The sequence below is a fragment of the Musa acuminata genome, chromosome BXJ1-11 (assembly GCF_036884655.1).
Source record: "Musa acuminata AAA Group cultivar baxijiao chromosome BXJ1-11, Cavendish_Baxijiao_AAA, whole genome shotgun sequence".
Classification (NCBI taxonomy): domain Eukaryota; kingdom Viridiplantae; phylum Streptophyta; class Magnoliopsida; order Zingiberales; family Musaceae; genus Musa; species Musa acuminata.
In genome coordinates, this window is record NC_088337.1 from 13,372,061 (window position 1) to 13,388,907 (window position 16,847).

At 38.2% G+C, this 16,847-nt stretch overlaps 1 protein-coding gene across 1 annotated transcript; it reads left to right on the forward strand.

The window, feature by feature from the left end:
* The first annotated feature begins 11,001 nt into the window (after positions 1-11,001).
* On the forward strand, positions 11,002-12,884 carry LOC135596595 (sugar transport protein MST4-like). The gene is made up of 3 exons (XM_065088655.1): positions 11,002-11,438; positions 11,603-12,229; positions 12,334-12,884. Exons 1-3 carry the CDS (start codon positions 11,028-11,030, stop codon positions 12,769-12,771), a joined length of 1,476 nt encoding a protein of 491 aa, XP_064944727.1. The 5' UTR covers positions 11,002-11,027; the 3' UTR covers positions 12,772-12,884.
* Positions 12,885-16,847: the final 3,963 nt, after the last annotated feature.

The window sequence follows — 16,847 nt, forward strand, 5'->3', positions numbered from 1 at the left end:
CAGTGACTCTTTCTTCTTGTTCAAAGGGCAGTCTTTTATTTTATGATCCAACTTTCCACAATCAAAATAGACTCCAGTCACCCGAAAACACAAACATGTTTCATAATTTAACTTGCAATCCACACGTGATTGAGTCTTTTGTGGTGACTTCACATTTAAATCCAAATTTATTGACCCTCTTGTTATCACTTTCTGATTCATTTCCAATCATATTTTTATTGGTAAACTTGTCCTTATCATTCTTGTCACTGATCTTCAAAAATTCTTTTCATTGTTCCCATTAATGATCAGCCTCTACTTCCAATATAAGGTGGCAAAAGAAATCTTTCGATCATCAGAACAATTTTGTACATCAAATATCTTCTCTGTTTGCATCATCCGTTTTTCTACCACCAATGAAATTAGGTTCACCTTGCTTTCATTGTGCTACTTTGATTTAGTATCCTCGATCAACCCTTTCATCCCCCTTAATTACTCAGAAACAAATGAAATAGGAGGACCATATGTCCTCATCATCCTAGATTCCTAAAATGCATCAAAAAAATTTCCACCGATAACTATAGTTCATTAGACCTCAATATATTTTGCGTGTCAATATATCAAATATTTCAATAATCCTCAAACCATGCTCTGATACCAAATGTCACGCCCCTAAAAATAATAGCGATATTATTAAAACTTTCATCGCAAACCAATCCAGGATCCAAACACACATTTGAGGACACTGAAAAACATTCTATCAAATTCACATCTATAAAACCTGTGCAATTTATAATCATATATCACATCACTCGATAATTCACATTTATGGCAACCTAAGCCAACCTATCAAACATGAACAACATTTATAAATCCACGAGCTAAATAAATTATACAATCAGAACTCCAACTATTCACCACAAGTTCATATCATCATACATTAAACTTAACATTCCAGAATCTTAAACATGAGAGGTCCTTTAAACTTATACAAAATCCACAAGTTTAGATTCATCGTCAACATTTCATTAGATGCAGCGTGTGCTTATACAACAAAAACATATATACTAATAAAGATCTGCCCAAAATCTTTTAGCTTTCCACAACCTCAGCCAAATCTTAATATTTAAGCAAGCGACAAGCTATCCTGAAAAATTTATACAACAACGGGGTGAGCATATAGAGCTCAGCAAGTGACTAACATATCAATGTCAAAAGAGGACAATTTCCAAAGAGATAAAGTTTCGAAATACAAGGCAGAATATAAGAATTCATAAACGTAATATCATTAGGTGCAAAATCACAATTGTCATTTCAATCAAACATATTTGGTTCATAACAGAGGGGGCATAGAGTAATTGGAGCATGTCAACGGCATATGGAACATTTCGAAGCATATCCACAATGAATGAAACATTTCGGAGCTTATCAATGGTGTATGAAATGTTCCGGAGCATATCAACGGCATATGGAACATTTCGAAGCATATCAACAATGAATGAAACATTTCGGAGCTTATCAATGGCGTATGAAATGTTCCAGAGCATATCAACGGCATATGAAACATTTCGAAGCATATCAATAACAAATACCAAACAGAAGCTCAAACGTCGTCTTTGATGTTGCATTCATATCATTCTTATCCAAAGCATGTATAGAAACACATAACCAAAGCTCTGGATATCATATCAAACATACAGAAGGTGAAGTGGGACCATAACATAATATGGTACATCCATTTCTGAATGACCACCAAACATAAGTCTCCCACGTCTGGGAGGTCACCCACGTTTGGGAGCTCCATCCACCCACGTCTGAGTGAAGTCATAGGGGGCCGGCAGAGCATCTCAGGCTCTATGTATAACTCCCTTCACCATTTCTGGCGAAGTTTCACAATATCCAACAAACACCAGAGTACAAAAGGATAGTATGAACAATGAATAGCACATATCGGAAGCACACACGGAATAATAAAACGTACATGTTGTTAGGATCAGAGCGGCACTAAGAGGGGGGGGTGAATTAGTGCAGCGGATTAAAACTTCGGTTTTAGAAAAATCTTTCGTATGATAAGAACGGAACTTGAAAGACTTAACTTGAAAGCGTATTCTTGAAGTTGCGCAGCAAATGTAATAAGGAACTAAAGCATGTAAGAAGGTTTGCAGTAATGTAAACAACAATAATGAAATGCAAACCAGAGATTACGCCGATTTTAGAGTGGTTCGGTCAAATGACCTACATCCACTTGCGAGGCCCCTCTTCGATGAGGCTCCAACCTTCCACTAGCAAATCTCTTGAAATGGAAGGGTAAATACCCCTCTTACAACCTTTTACAAACAGCTCAACCTCTTACAAATTTTCAATAAGAAAGAAGGAGGAGAACTCTCTAGCAAATTGAAAACAAGACTTTCTAAGACTTTCTAAGACTTTTCTCTCAATCAAAATGCTTCTCAAAAGTTGTAATCTCAGCTGAGATTTGAGGGGTATTTATAGGCCTCAAGAGGATTCAAATTTTGGGCTCCAAAATTTGAATTCTCTTTGGGTTCCCGATGCTAGCGGTGCCACCGCCCAGCCAAGCGGTGCCACCGTCCAGCGTTCGGGTGCTGGGAGGTGCAACCGCCCAGCCCAGGAGGTGTCACCGCCCAGCTCTCGGGTGCTGGGCGGTGCTACCGCCCAGCCAGGCGGTGCCACCGCCTGGCTCTCCGATTTCACTGGTTTGGCTTAATTTTAGCCCAAACCATATCCGACTTTGGGCCCAATTGGCCCCTAACCAGGATATAGGATTATCTCTTAATCCTAATCCGAATTACAAGTGAACTACATAACAAAAACACATCCTAAGCAAGCTTTCAACCGCGAATGTCGAGTCTTGTTTCGGCGAGCTTTCCGACGAACTTCTTCCGACGGACTCCCATCAAGCTCCCGATCTTGTGATGACTTCAACGAGTAGCCGAGCCTTCTCTGTGATCTTCGTGAACCTCCAACGATCTCTTCGGCAAACTTCCGATAGGTTCCCGATTTCTTCTCGGTTGGTTCCGGCAGCATCTCCGACGATTCTTCGGACTCTTAAACGTCCATCGATCTTGACTCTGGTATTCTTGCTTTATGTTTTCTGGTTATCGTAGTTAATCCTGCACACTTAACTCAATAATATGGATTAGATCAATTAACCCACCAATTGATTTCATCATCAAAATCCGAGATTCAACAATCTCCCCCTTTTTGATGATGACAATCAATTGATGACGGAGTTAAACATAACTCCCCCTATCTATATGCCATATTATGAGAAGATGAAAACACTTGAATTCCATCCATAGAATTCAAGCATAAACCGATAAGTTCTAACCGTAGAACTTATCGTCATTCTCATTAAGCAATAGTAAATACAAAACTTCGATGAAAATCATGATAAGAGACAATTTTTACTACGATAGAAGATAAAGATTTTCAACATGAATTTCATGATGTAAATGTAAGGCATGTCTTCAATATGATCAATCAATCTTGCGATATTTTCAAGGATTTTGCAAGGCATATAAGATATTCATATCACACAAGTTTTTGTAATTCATATAAGTCATGCTATTGTTATGGTGTAAGTCATCACTTAGTCATCACTTCTCCCCCTTTGTCATCAACAAAAAGAGACAAGCCAGCTAATTGATGATCATAGAAAAAAGGTTTAGCATTTAATAGGAACCAAAGTTCATCATTCAAATTTGCCAGAAATAGTTTATCCAAAAGACATCATCATTTATGCAGATCAAAACAGTAGTTATCGAAAAGGAAGGATCAGTTATCGTTCAATCGATGACAAACTTTGAACTTGTTAAAAGCAAACAGAACAGAATAAAAGATACATCAATTTAATCCTTAGGAGGTAATCCACAGTGCTGATACAGGATATCTATTTTTTCATTCATTTGTCGAAGTGTCTTCAAAATTTCAACTTGTTGATTCTGAATTTGTACTTGCTGAGATTTGATCTGAGACAGTTCCGCCATAATGATACCTTTAGAGGAGGAAACAGGAGCTGAAGGTGCTGCGCCAAAGGGACTAGGAGGAGGAGATTCATTCGTAAAAGTCGTTTCATAAAGAACTTTAACTTAAGATCAAAATGCAATTATAGTTGATGTAAAGCAACGGAGGCAGTTTGCAAATAAGATAAAGAGCAAAATGTAAATGCAAACCAAGATTTAGAGTGGTTCAGTCAATCATGACCTACATCCATTTTTGTCTTCCTCCTCCGACGAGGCCACCGATGTCTACTAGAGGTCTTCCTTCAATAGGCGAAGACCAACTCCTTCTTACACCCCTCTTCTCCTTTTCACGGGTTTATGACACAACCCTTACAAGCACTCACACTCCTCTTACAGAATTCTAAACTTAGAGTGGAGGAGGGAATTTCTAAAGTGATTTCTACAGTGTTTCTTTCCTTTTTTGCTCTTTATGCTTGTGTGCTTTAACTAGGGATGAGAGGGGTATTTATAGGCTTCAAGTTGATTCAAACTTGGAGCCTATAAACATCTCATCTCGGGTTCTCCGGGCACGGGCAGTACTGTTGAATCTCATATTTTAATGATGAAACCAATTGATAATTGTGTTTATGTTTTAATCTGCGTTTTGAGTGATGCTGGATGCCTCGATTAGGATGAGACAATTAAAGTAGGAAAAATCATGTTGTGCCAAAGGAACATGTCAGAATATTGGACGTCGAGCCGGTGGATCGGTCGACGTATCGATAGAAGGCTTCGGGCCGTGGACTCGGGCATCGGGCCAAGAAGAGCGAGTATTGTGCCAAGGATATCGGAGTTGCGGAGTCAACTGGCCGATTGGCCAATAGGCCGCAGGAAAGGATGATGCACCGAATAATCGGACGAAGCGTCGAGGGACCAATGACATGCCGGACAACTTGGTTAATTGCTTAGGATTAATTGTCTCAATCGAAGTTTTATTTTACATGTGCAGGATTAACTACGATGGAAAAAGGACATGCAGCAGGAGTTGCGCCGGAGTCAAGAATATGATCACATTGGGAGTTCAAGAGTTCGACGGAAGTTCGGACGGTCGTCGGAGGTTCTGTAGGAACAAATCCGAGAGGTCCAGGAGCTTGCCAAAGAAGCTCATCGGAACTCGCCAAGTGGATCATCGCAAGTCCAAGAGTTTGCCAGAAGTCCGCCAGAGCATCGTCGAAGGTTCGTCGGATATTCGCCGGAAGAAGCGATTGACGCACCGGAGCAAGTTGCAGTAAATGTCTTAAGAAATATCGTAGTTAGCATGTAGATTAAGTTAGGAATGAGAGGTGATCCCATTAACTTAATCTAGGGGCAATTGGGCCCTTGATAGACCCAAATTTGGCCGAATGGATCAATCCATTCGGACCAGAATTCCTACCAGGCAATGGCACCGCCAGGGTCGGCGGTGGCACCGCCCAAGGGATGGTCTCTCAGGAAAGCTGGGCGGTGCAACCGTCCAGGTCAAGCGGTGGCACCGCCTGGGCTCAGTCTCCGAGCGAGACTAGGCGGTGCAACCGCCCCAGTCAAGCGGTGGCACCGGCTGGGCTCAGTCTCCGAGCGAGACTAGGCGGTGCAACCGCCCCTGTCAGGCGGTGGCACCACCCAGAGGCTTAGTCTCCGAGCTGCCAAGCGGTTGTACCGCCCCAGTCAGGAGGTAGTACCGCCAAGACCTCGAAAATCTGGGAAAAGACACTTTTGAGCTCCAAATTCAAACCAGTTTGGGGCCTATATAAACCCTACCCTTTCCTGCATGAAAGGGCAACTAAAGGCACCGAAAATCCAATCTTACTCTATGTTTTTTAGAGTTCAAAAGTGTTGTAAAGGCTAGAAGTTCTCCTCCCTCTTTTCTTCCAAGTTTTGAGCTTTCAAGAGAGGAGAGAAATTATGTAAGGGTTGTCTACTAAGCCCGTCAAAAAGAGTGAAACTGTAAAAGGGTGGTTGGCCTTCGCCTATTGAAGGAAGGCCTCTAGTGGATGTCGGTGACCTCGTCGGTGGAGGAAGCCAAAAGTGGATATAGGTTAAGATTGACCTAACCACTCTAAATCTTGATTTGCATTTACTTTGAGCATCTTATCTTTACTGCAAACCTCCACAATAGCTTACTGCCTTCTGCTCATTTACGAACATGTTTCATAGTTAAGTATTTTCCAAATCGGCGGTAAGATGGAAATCAGTTTTATCGTATGAACATCATATTTCAGTTTGCGCTTACATTCTAATTTCCATCATAACTGCAAAATGCCTTTATATCTTTGCTTTAACTGCATCTCGCTTGATCACAAGTTAAAGTGATTTACGAATCGACTTTCATACCGAAATCGCTTTTATCATAAGAACGTTGTAGTCCAGTTTGCTATTACATTATGTTGTCTATCTTAAACTGCAAACTACCTCTATATATTTGCTTTAACTGCATCTCGCTTGATCATAAGTTAAAGTGATTTACGAATCGGCTTTCTTACCAAAATCGCTTTTATCATATGAATGCAGTTTTAATCGTCGAAAGTTTTCCGCTGCACTAATTCACCCCCCCCCCCCCTTCTTAGTGCTCTTGATCCTAACAATTGGTATTTCTCATTTCTCATTTCGGATTTACACCTGAGAGAAATGGCTCTTCATGGCTTTCAAGAGGGCTTATTGATTGTTCGTCCACCGTTGTTTAACGGATTGGACTACACTTATTGGAAAACTCGAATAAGAGTTTTCTTGATTTCTATGAATTTGGATTTATGGAATATTATTGAAAATAGTTTTCAACTTTCCTCTAAACCGATGAACGAATAGTCGGATTTGGAGAAGAAGTATTTTTCTTTAAACGCAAAGGCTATGAATGCCTTTTTTTGCGCTTTGGACAAAAATGAGTTCAATCGGATTTCTACGTGCGAAATGACTTTTGATATTTGGCAAACACTTGAAATCACTCACAAGGGAACTAGTAGAGTCAAAGACTCGAAAGTTAACATTTTATTGCATGATTTTGAACTTTTTCGAATGCAACTAAGCGAGACTATAGGCGACATGTACACCCGTTTCACGGATGTCATCAATAATCTAAGAGTTCTTGGTAAATCTTTTTCGAATTTTGATCTCGTAAGCAAGATCCTAAGATCCCTTCCAAAAAGGTGGGATCCTAAAATAACCGCAATACAAGAGATAAAAAATATAAATATTTTTTCACTTGAAGAACTTATCGGCTCATTGATGACATATAAAATGGTGCGTAATGCATATGATAAACATGATGAACAAAACAACCTTCCAAAGAATAGGAAGGATTTGAGACATAGAATATTTGAAGACCACTCGAGCATAAGCTCCAGTGATGGTGAACAAGAAGTACAAATGAAATTTAAAAAATTAAAGAAACAAAAATTTAAGAACAAAAAGAACGGAACTACTTACTTTCAATGCAAGAAGAAGAACACAAAATGGGATGAATCGAGCTCCTCCGAAGATGAGGAGAAAATCAACAAAGACGAGGTGGCAAACTACGCCTTAACCACATTCAACGATGAGGTAATCGAAACCCCTTTAATTTATTTTGAAATTACTCGATATTTTTTTCATGATGCATTTTTCTTTTTTTTGTTTAGAATTAATTTTCTTGAAAATTACATGTTTTATAATGAAAATGTAAAAATTAGGAATCATGCTTATTATTCTAGTAATTTTGAAAATAATCATGAAAATTACATGTTTATGATAAACAAAATGATTAAAAATGCCTTATGAAATCATGCTATATGTGGTTAAGAAGTAATAATGTGTATCATGTTTGATTAACATTGTTGAATGGTATTATGTTTGATTAAATGAAATCATGTTTGATTTGAAGTAATGCATAATGATGTAATGAAAATATTAAATGTTTTTGATACCATGATTGACGATTTTATGCATGAGATTTTAAAAGTTATACATGATGATTTGGTCTTGATGGTTTTTGTGACGAAATTCATTTTTCGATCCTAAATGTTGATGCATGTTTTTATTTGGCATAAAAGAAAAGAACAAGCATGTATGAAATAAATCACATGAATTAAAACAACTAAAAAGTGGAAAGGTTTCTTCTTGAAAAATTTATTTTTCTGACTTTATTGATTTTTCAAAAAGGGAAATTAATGAATTTATTTTACCAATCTTGTGAATCTAATGAAAATAAACATGATGAATATTTTGAAAATAAATGAGTGTATCATGCATTTGGTCTTAATGATTTCTCTTGAACATACTTTTTGAAATCATACTTGACGATGAATATCAAGATATTAAAAGGATGTTATCATGGAATCATGTTTGATGATTTATTTTATAAAATTTACCTTTCCATCTTAAATGTTGACACTTGTTTTATTAAAGGTAAAGGCATGCTTATAAGAAGCAAATCACATGAATAGAAATTTATAAAAATGAAATGTGATCCTCTATCTTATCGACTTTTCAATAAATCTATGCTTGTCATATATGAATTTATTGAATGTGACTTTGAGGACGATTTTGGATTTCATAAATGCTTGATTCATACTTATGACATGAGACACATTTTAAATATAAATCACGTTCAATGCTTCAATCATGTTAAATATGATAAAATGAGGAGAAATTTTGATCATGCATGGTAGGATATAATTGCTATAATGAGAATTTTACACTATTACATGCCTTAATAATATGTTGGAAACTATATGTTTTGGATACAAAAAATTTCCATGATCATGAGCATGTTTTATCTTCATGATTGTGTTTGAAAATCTATAGCAAAACCATGTCCGAATGCATGAAAGTGTTAAATTTTATTTTCGAATTTTCTTGATCCTAACAATTCATTTTTGAAAATCTATTGATCTTGATTTGATGATTTAAATGAGCTTTATCTTGATTTTTCAAAATTTATAAATTGAGATTTCTTATGCTTAAATCAAGATTTTATATGCATGAATTAATATCTTGTTCTCTTATAAGATTGAATGAATTCTATCTTTTTCATGATCTCCTAAGAATTCTTTATGTTATTTATCTAAGAGGAGATTTGTTAAAATGAATCACGGTTTCTCTTGATTTTTTAAAATTATAACTTAAAATTCTTCTTGTATTAATATATTTTAAAATTTATCTATAAAATAAATATGATCGATCAATTTGAATTAGTTATTTAAACAATTTTTTTTCATGCCGTCCGCAATTCATGTAATGTTCCCATATTCCTCCAGCTAAAATCCATCCATTTGAATCCTTATCCTTTTTCTTTTTTTTTGACAAATAAGATTATTGAATTTAATATTTTTCTGATATCTATATCTGAATTGGTATCCAGTGATTCAAAAATGTATAGGAACATGGAACCCTTGGATTTTCTACTATATGATTGGTTTTTACCATTATGCTGCCTTGTTGTGAGCATCTCGATATAAGAAATCATTATATTTCTTTTTATTATTAGTATTTGTTTTACCTGCTTGCCATGCTTATATGACTAGTATCATTTATGCTTGCAGATCCAAGGCAGCTACATTACAATATTGGGGCTTATATCATATGGGATCTCAGAGTTAGCCCATCCTGTTTTTGCAATCCTTTCTGAGCAAGGTGCTGTATGCGATAGATAGTTACACTAATTGATCATGATCTGTGCTGTCAAATATCTACAATATTGGTTTATGGGTTTGACATCAGAAAGTGTTATCCATCTTCTATAACAGTGCAAGAAGTCTATGTTAAAGAGGGATAGTTGGTCCAAGTTTGATTTAAGGAGGAAGATAACACTTTGATTGTGCAATCCAAGTAAGATGACCATATGGATAGGCAGCATGCCTTTCAATTTATTGGCCTACTCCACTTCAACAAATTCCAAAGTTTATAATCCTTCCATTTAGCTTTAGTTTTTAACTTAATGTTAGATAAGGCCCTATTCTTGACAAAGCTGTGTTGGCCTTCTACGAGCATTTTCACTATTATTGGCATTTCTTTGGTTAAAATCAAATTTCTGCTTAATTATCGTCCCTTGAAGACCTCTATATATACACCCTTTTTCTTGTCTCTTTTCAAGTTGGCATCCCCATCTTCTGTTTTCCTTTTTTCTTCACCTCTTCGGACAATCTTGCACTTGGTCTTTTGTGTAAACCAGGTGCAATATTGCAGCCGAGAGAGGAAGGACAAGATGCCGGCAATGGCGATGTCAAATGCTGGGCCTGGTGGTGCAAAGAAATTTGAGGGAAGGATCACAATATATGTTGTAATTTGTGGAATAATTGCAGCCACGGGAGGCCTCATGTTTGGTTATGACATTGGGATATCAGGTAAATTTCATTTTGTATTAATTCAGTAGTAGATTTATTTGTTATATTATCTAGCATCGGAAGTATGGCCAGGTTTGTCTTGATTTGTCGTCATAGGTTAAATAAGATAATTAGACGCACTTTTTACAAAAAGAAAGGGAACAACTTGTTATTGAGGTTTTAACTACAACAGGAAGATGATTGTTTATTTTCTTTACTTGACATAAGCCCATTGGATGGTATTAATAATCCAATCTCCACCTCCATTGCATTGCAGAGAGATAGATGGTCTATCATACAAGATAGGTGATGGTTGCTTGCAGATCTTGTAATAACTTTGCTTGGGATTCCATGCATGGATTTTCCACTTGGTTGTGTGATGGTTGTTTCTCTTTGTCATCAACTGCCTCATATGTTGCATTTGCCTAAATCCTTCCCTAGATTTATTTGTTTTATTATCTAGCATCGAAAGTATGGCCAGGTTTGTCTTACGTTGTCGTCATAGGTTAAATCAGATAATTAGACCTACTTATTATAAAAGAAAAAAACAAAAGGAACAACTTGTTATTGAGGTACAACAGGAAGATGATTGTTTATTTTCTTTAGTTGACATTAGCCCATTTGATGGTATTGATAATACGGTGAGAGAGATGCTCTATCATACAAGATAAGAGATGGTTGCTTGCAGATCTTGCTTGGATTTTCCACTTGGTTGTGTGATGGTTCTTTCTCTTTGTCATCAACTGCCTCATATATGTTGCTTTTGCCTAAAGCCTTCCTCATTCAGCTCCAATCTATTTCTGATCATGGAGCTAATCAATCGTATCTGTACGGTCAATCTGCAGGGGGAGTGACATCTATGGATGACTTCTTGGAGGAGTTCTTCCCTGCGGTCTTTGAGAGGAAGCACAAAGCCAAGGAAGACAACTATTGCAAGTTTGATAACCAAAACCTTCAGCTTTTCACTTCATCATTGTACCTTGCTGCCTTGGTAGCCAGCTTCGTAGCTTCGAAGATTTGCACGAAACATGGCCGGAAGCTCACTATGCAAGCAGCATCAATATTCTTCTTGGTTGGTGTCATCCTGAACGCAGCTGCTGTGAACATTGCCATGCTGATCATCGGAAGGATTCTCCTCGGAGTTGGTGTTGGATTTGCCAATCAGGTTTGCTCTACTTTCTTTTTCATACAATTTTTCATTCTAGAGTTTCTCTTCTCTTCAGTTTCCGTCTCAATTTCCCTATTAACTTCCTATTTCTCCTGGAAGATGTATCTTTTGTTAAACTCACTTTCCGTGTCATATGTTTGCCACTATTATTCATCCTGTAGGCAGTTCCTCTATTCTTGTCGGAGATCGCACCAGTTCACGTCCGTGGAGCCTTAAACATCCTCTTCCAACTTGACGTGACCATCGGGATCTTTGTGGCGAACATTGTAAACTACTTGGTGTCCAATATCCACCCCTGGGGGTGGAGACTTGCGCTTGGCTTGGCTGGAGTCCCGGCGATGATGCTTTGCTTGGGCTCCATGGTGATTGCGGAGACCCCGACGAGCCTCATCGAGCGTGAGATGCTTATGGAAGGCATGGCCATGTTGAAGAAGATCCGGGGGACCGACAATGTCGATGCAGAGTACGAGGAAATACTACACGCCTGCGAGATGGCACGACAGGTGAAGCAACCTTTCAAGAATCTCATGAAGAGAAGTAGCCGACCGCAATTGGTTATTGCCATCGTGATGCAAGTCTTCCAGCAGTTCACTGGGATCAACGCCATCATGTTCTATGCACCAGTCCTCTTTCAGACCATCGGATTTAAGAATGATTCTTCACTTCTTTCTGCGGTCATCACGGGGATCGTCAATGTTCTGTCTACCGTCGTATCAGTGGTCTTAGTGGACAAAGTCGGGAGGAGATTCCTGCTTCTTGAAGCTTGTGGCCAGATGTTGATCACACAGGTTAGGGACACAAGCCATGGGCATATTAAACATGTAATTATAGATTACGAGGAATCGTTTGAAATATGAGATTCTAACTCTAGTGGGGGGTGATTTGCATGCAGGTGGCTATTGGAGGCATTTTGCTTGTGAATTTGAAAGCAACCAATGAGCTGGGACACGGAGTGGCAGTTTGGGTGGTGGTGCTCGTGTGCCTATTCGTTTCGAGCTTTGCTTGGTCTTGGGGTCCACTTGGCTGGTTGATTCCTAGTGAAACTTTCCCCCTGGCGACGAGGACCGCCGGCTATGCCTTTGCTGTCAGCTCCAACATGCTTTTCACCTTTGTCATTGCCCAAGCTTTCCTATCTATGATGTGTCATCTACGTGCCGGGATCTTCTTCTTCTTTGGTGCATGGATTGTGGTGATGGGTCTGTTCGTCATCTTCTTATTGCCCGAGACCAAGAACGTGCCGATCGATGAAATGACCGAGAAGGTTTGGAAGCAACATTGGTTCTGGAAGAGATTCATGGATGAGGAAGAAGACAAAAAACACTCCGTCTAAGACTTGATGATTTATGTTTACCTTGAGGATGTCGGGGCTAACCTCGTCAACATGATTTTTATGTTGAGTTCATTATTTAATACTTTTATCGATATATAATCTTCACTTTTGAATAGTAATATTGTAAGAATATGAGGTTATCATTTTGTTTTGTCTTCGTGTTATGCTAATATATATAACTAAATAAAATATAATTATAAAATTAAAATTAATAAAATTATTATTTTGAATAGATTTGATCATAAAACAACATAACCAAAAATAATTTTCGAGTTCATTATTTAATATTTTTATCAATATATAATCTTCCCTTTTGAATATTGATATCCTAAAAATATGAGACTATTGTTTTGTTTTATCTTCGTGTTTTGCTAATATTTGTAACTAAATAAAATATAATTATAAAATTAATATTAATTAAAATATTATTTTGAGTAGATTTGATAATAACACAACATAATAATTTTTGAGATAGAATGAAAGAGATAGAATTTCATTGGCGCCCACAATTTGCTAGAAATTCTAGGGGCATTTGTTTCAACATTATGTAAATCAAAATATTATAAATATTTGATCACATCTTTCCACAATTTTGAGAATCTTACAACCCAATTCGAGATTCTGAGTTACCAAATTGCCGTGTTTGGTACATAAATTTTACAAGAAAAGCTATAGCATTAGTTCTTAAATAATTGAAGATGTGAGAAAAAAAGTGGTAGTTTGCATATAACTGAGGAATCAGTAAGATTGATATAACACAAAGCTATAGCATTATTTTAAATAGGTTAAGAACTTAATTTAAGTTTCTTATTTTGGAAAGATGATGGAATAACAAACTATAAGCTAATGTGAATACTCAAAATTTATATCCAAAAGGATGATCTTGTTATATATTCAAAGTCATTAGACATCTATGGGTGACATCACATGCACAACAGAAGAATAGAAAATAAAATTCTCAGATTTCCTAAAAAGATGTTCATCATTGTGCGAGGATTGATGTGCAAAACCTACAAAACTGAAAACTGCGTATATGAAAGTTTGTGTTTTACCTAGGGAGATCATATATCTCTGAATCCCTACAGATTTGTAGGAGAGAATGAAGGAGGTTACATATCCTCTTTTCTAGTAGCGATCCACACAGCAGGGTTACATTACCTAAAACTACATACCTACTATCTGAGGAGGAGAAGGGGAGAGGAGAATAGGAGGTAGCAACCAAAAACCTCTAGCCTATGAGCCTTTAGTTCCCTCTTATTTATAGAGGTCCCTTGTCAACTCAACCTTAATGGATCCTACCCCATTGGGTATTGGATCTTCATCCAACTACCCAAACCTCTTAGATTAGTGGATCTCTATCCAATAATCTCTCATTGGCTCTTATTGGATCTTATCCATAGGATCTAATAATTCAGTGGCTTATTGGATATTTAAAAAGATAGGAGCTTCGACGGATATCTCATATCCGAACCTCTACTCGTCGCAATGACTACCATATGTGTGACCTTCTAGGCCCAATATCGAGCTACTCGTGAGTCATACCTATTAGAACTCATTCTGGCTCAGTGAATTATTATTTCCATAATAATTCACTCGACTCATCGACTACGGACGTACTAAGCCACTACGTCATAGTTCCCAAACGATATAGGGGAATCCAATCCATTAGACTTGTCTATCCTTAGTTACCGTGTATTTATAGTCCCTCATCTATCTAATACCCCAGAGATCATATATTGGGCATGGTATTGTCAGGCCTATATAGTTTTTACTCGAGTCTTATTTTAATCGGATTCTCCTAGAGAACTCTCTCTCTCAATCCGAATGACCATAGCTAAGGATTTTTCTGAGCAAGAACACTTGAGATATTTCTTTCATGACACCGAGAGTGGATGATCCTCTATCAACACTTAATAATCCTCATAAGGTTAGCTATCACTCTCGATGACTTACTATGCTAAATATGAAACTTCTAGACCTATAAGTCTGATATCAAAGAGTGGAATATTCATACAGGACATCCTTGGTATTTCAAGTCTAAGGACCAGATACACCACTAGGATAACGAAATTAATATTTGACAATAAGACATCATCAACCATCGAACATTCCATGAGCGGATCAATCAATGAAATCATTCTCCAATGAGCACTTGCACTATAGTCCTAGTGTCCTCAAACGAGCATCTATGAGGCTAGCTACCTCCATCATATGGACGGGTGTATAAAACACCATTTTGTCCGGTTATCTTAATGTCCCTCTCGAGTAACCTATGACTAGGATTATTTAAGGTTTGTGTTTAAAGGTGAATCGGTCTCATTATCGTGATCTTATCACGATCTGATTCTCATTGCACAGATCTATGGACATCATAATATATATACACATATATGTAACAAGCAATATAAAGTGATAAAATATAAAAATATAATAAGCAAAAAGAATGCATTTCATGTAACATGTGTCATCACTCACGTGATTGGCTTGTAGGGCACCTATGACTAGCAATCTCTCACTTGACCTAAAGCCAATCACCTATGTGTTGGATCCCCATAAGACCCCTATGATGCTCAAAGATAATTTGAGACAATGACTTTGTTATTGGATCTTCGGATGAAACTCTTTCCACTACTACATCTCCTCGGGTCGCAATCTCTCTGATCACGTGGAACCTCCTCATAATGTGTTTAGACTGTTGAATATCATATTTTGATGACGAAACTAATTGATAATTGTTTATGATTTAATCTACGTGTTGAGTGATGCAGGATGCTTCGATCAGGATGAGACAATTAAAGCAGGAAAAATCATGTTAGGCTGGAGAAACATGTCAGAAGATTAGACATCGGGCCGGTGGATCGGTCGACGTATCGACAAAAGGCTTCGGGCCATGGATTCGGGCATTGGACCAAGAAGAGCGGACACTATGCCAAGGATATCGGAGATGCGGAGTCAACTGGCCGATTGGGCAATAGGCCGTAGGAGAGGACGATGCGCCAAAGAATCAGACGAAGCGTCAAGAGACCAATGACATGCCGAATAACTTAATTAATGCTTAGTATTAATTGTCTAGATCGAAGTTTTGTTTACATGTGCAGGATTAACTACGATAGCAAGGCATGAAGCAAAATGAAGTCCCGGAGTCAAGGACGCGACATCGTTAGAAGTTCGAGAGTTCTTCGGAAGTCCGGACGTTCGTCGGAAGTTATGGAAGAACCAGCCAAGAAGTATCGAAGCTTGTTAGAGAAGCTCATCGAAACTTACTAAGAGGATAGTTGCAAGTCCAGGAGTTTACTGGGAGTCCGTCGGAACATTGCTGAGAGATCATCGGAAGTTCGCCGGAAGATCCCTGGAAGCTCACCGGAAGAATAGACTTACAGACTTAGTTTAGTTTAGAATATGTCTTAGGAATCATAGTTAGCATGTAATTGGGCTTGGTTTTGTGCCAACCCAATTAGGGGCCAGCTAGCACCCATGTAAGGAATGTGTTGGGCCCAATAAGAATCCCAACAGTGCCCCAATAAGTCTCACCGTCGTGGCACAGTCTTCGAGACTATGTTAGGCGGTGGCACCGCCAATCTGGGCGGTGGTACCGCCCAGCACTGCCCCCTAGGCGGTGGTATCGCCAGACCTGGGCGGTGGAACTGCCTAGGGCAGTGTTAGCCAAACTAACACTGGGCGGTGGTACCACCGGTGCCCGGGGAACCTAGGATGAGATGTTTTTAGGCTCTAAGTTTGAATCAACTTGAAGCTTATAAATACCCCTCTCATCCCTGGTTAAAATACATAAGCACAGAGAGCAAAAAAGGAATGAAACACTATAGAAATCACTTTAGAAATTCTCTCCACTCTAAGTTTACAATTCTATAAGAGGAGTGTGAGTGTTTGTAAGGGTTGTCTCCTAAACCCGTGAAAAGGAGAAGAGGGGTGTAAAAAGGAGTTGGTCTTCGCCTTTTGAAAGAAGACCTCTAGTGGATGCCGGTGACCTCGTCGGAGGCGGAAGCCGAAAGTGGATGTAGGTCACGTTGACCGAACCACTCTAAAATTGCCCTGCTCTCTGGTTTGCATTTACTTCA

Bases quoted from the DNA above. Each gene is read 5' to 3' on its own strand.
- LOC135596595 (XM_065088655.1), top strand. From the start codon at position 11,028: ATGTTGCTTTTGCCTAAAGCCTTCCTCATTCAGCTCCAATCTATTTCT. The intron at 11,439-11,602 runs GTTTGCTCTACT...TTCATCCTGTAG, and splicing joins GTGTTGGATTTGCCAATCAG to GCAGTTCCTCTATTCTTGTC. The intron at 12,230-12,333 runs GTTAGGGACACA...ATTTGCATGCAG, and splicing joins GCCAGATGTTGATCACACAG to GTGGCTATTGGAGGCATTTT.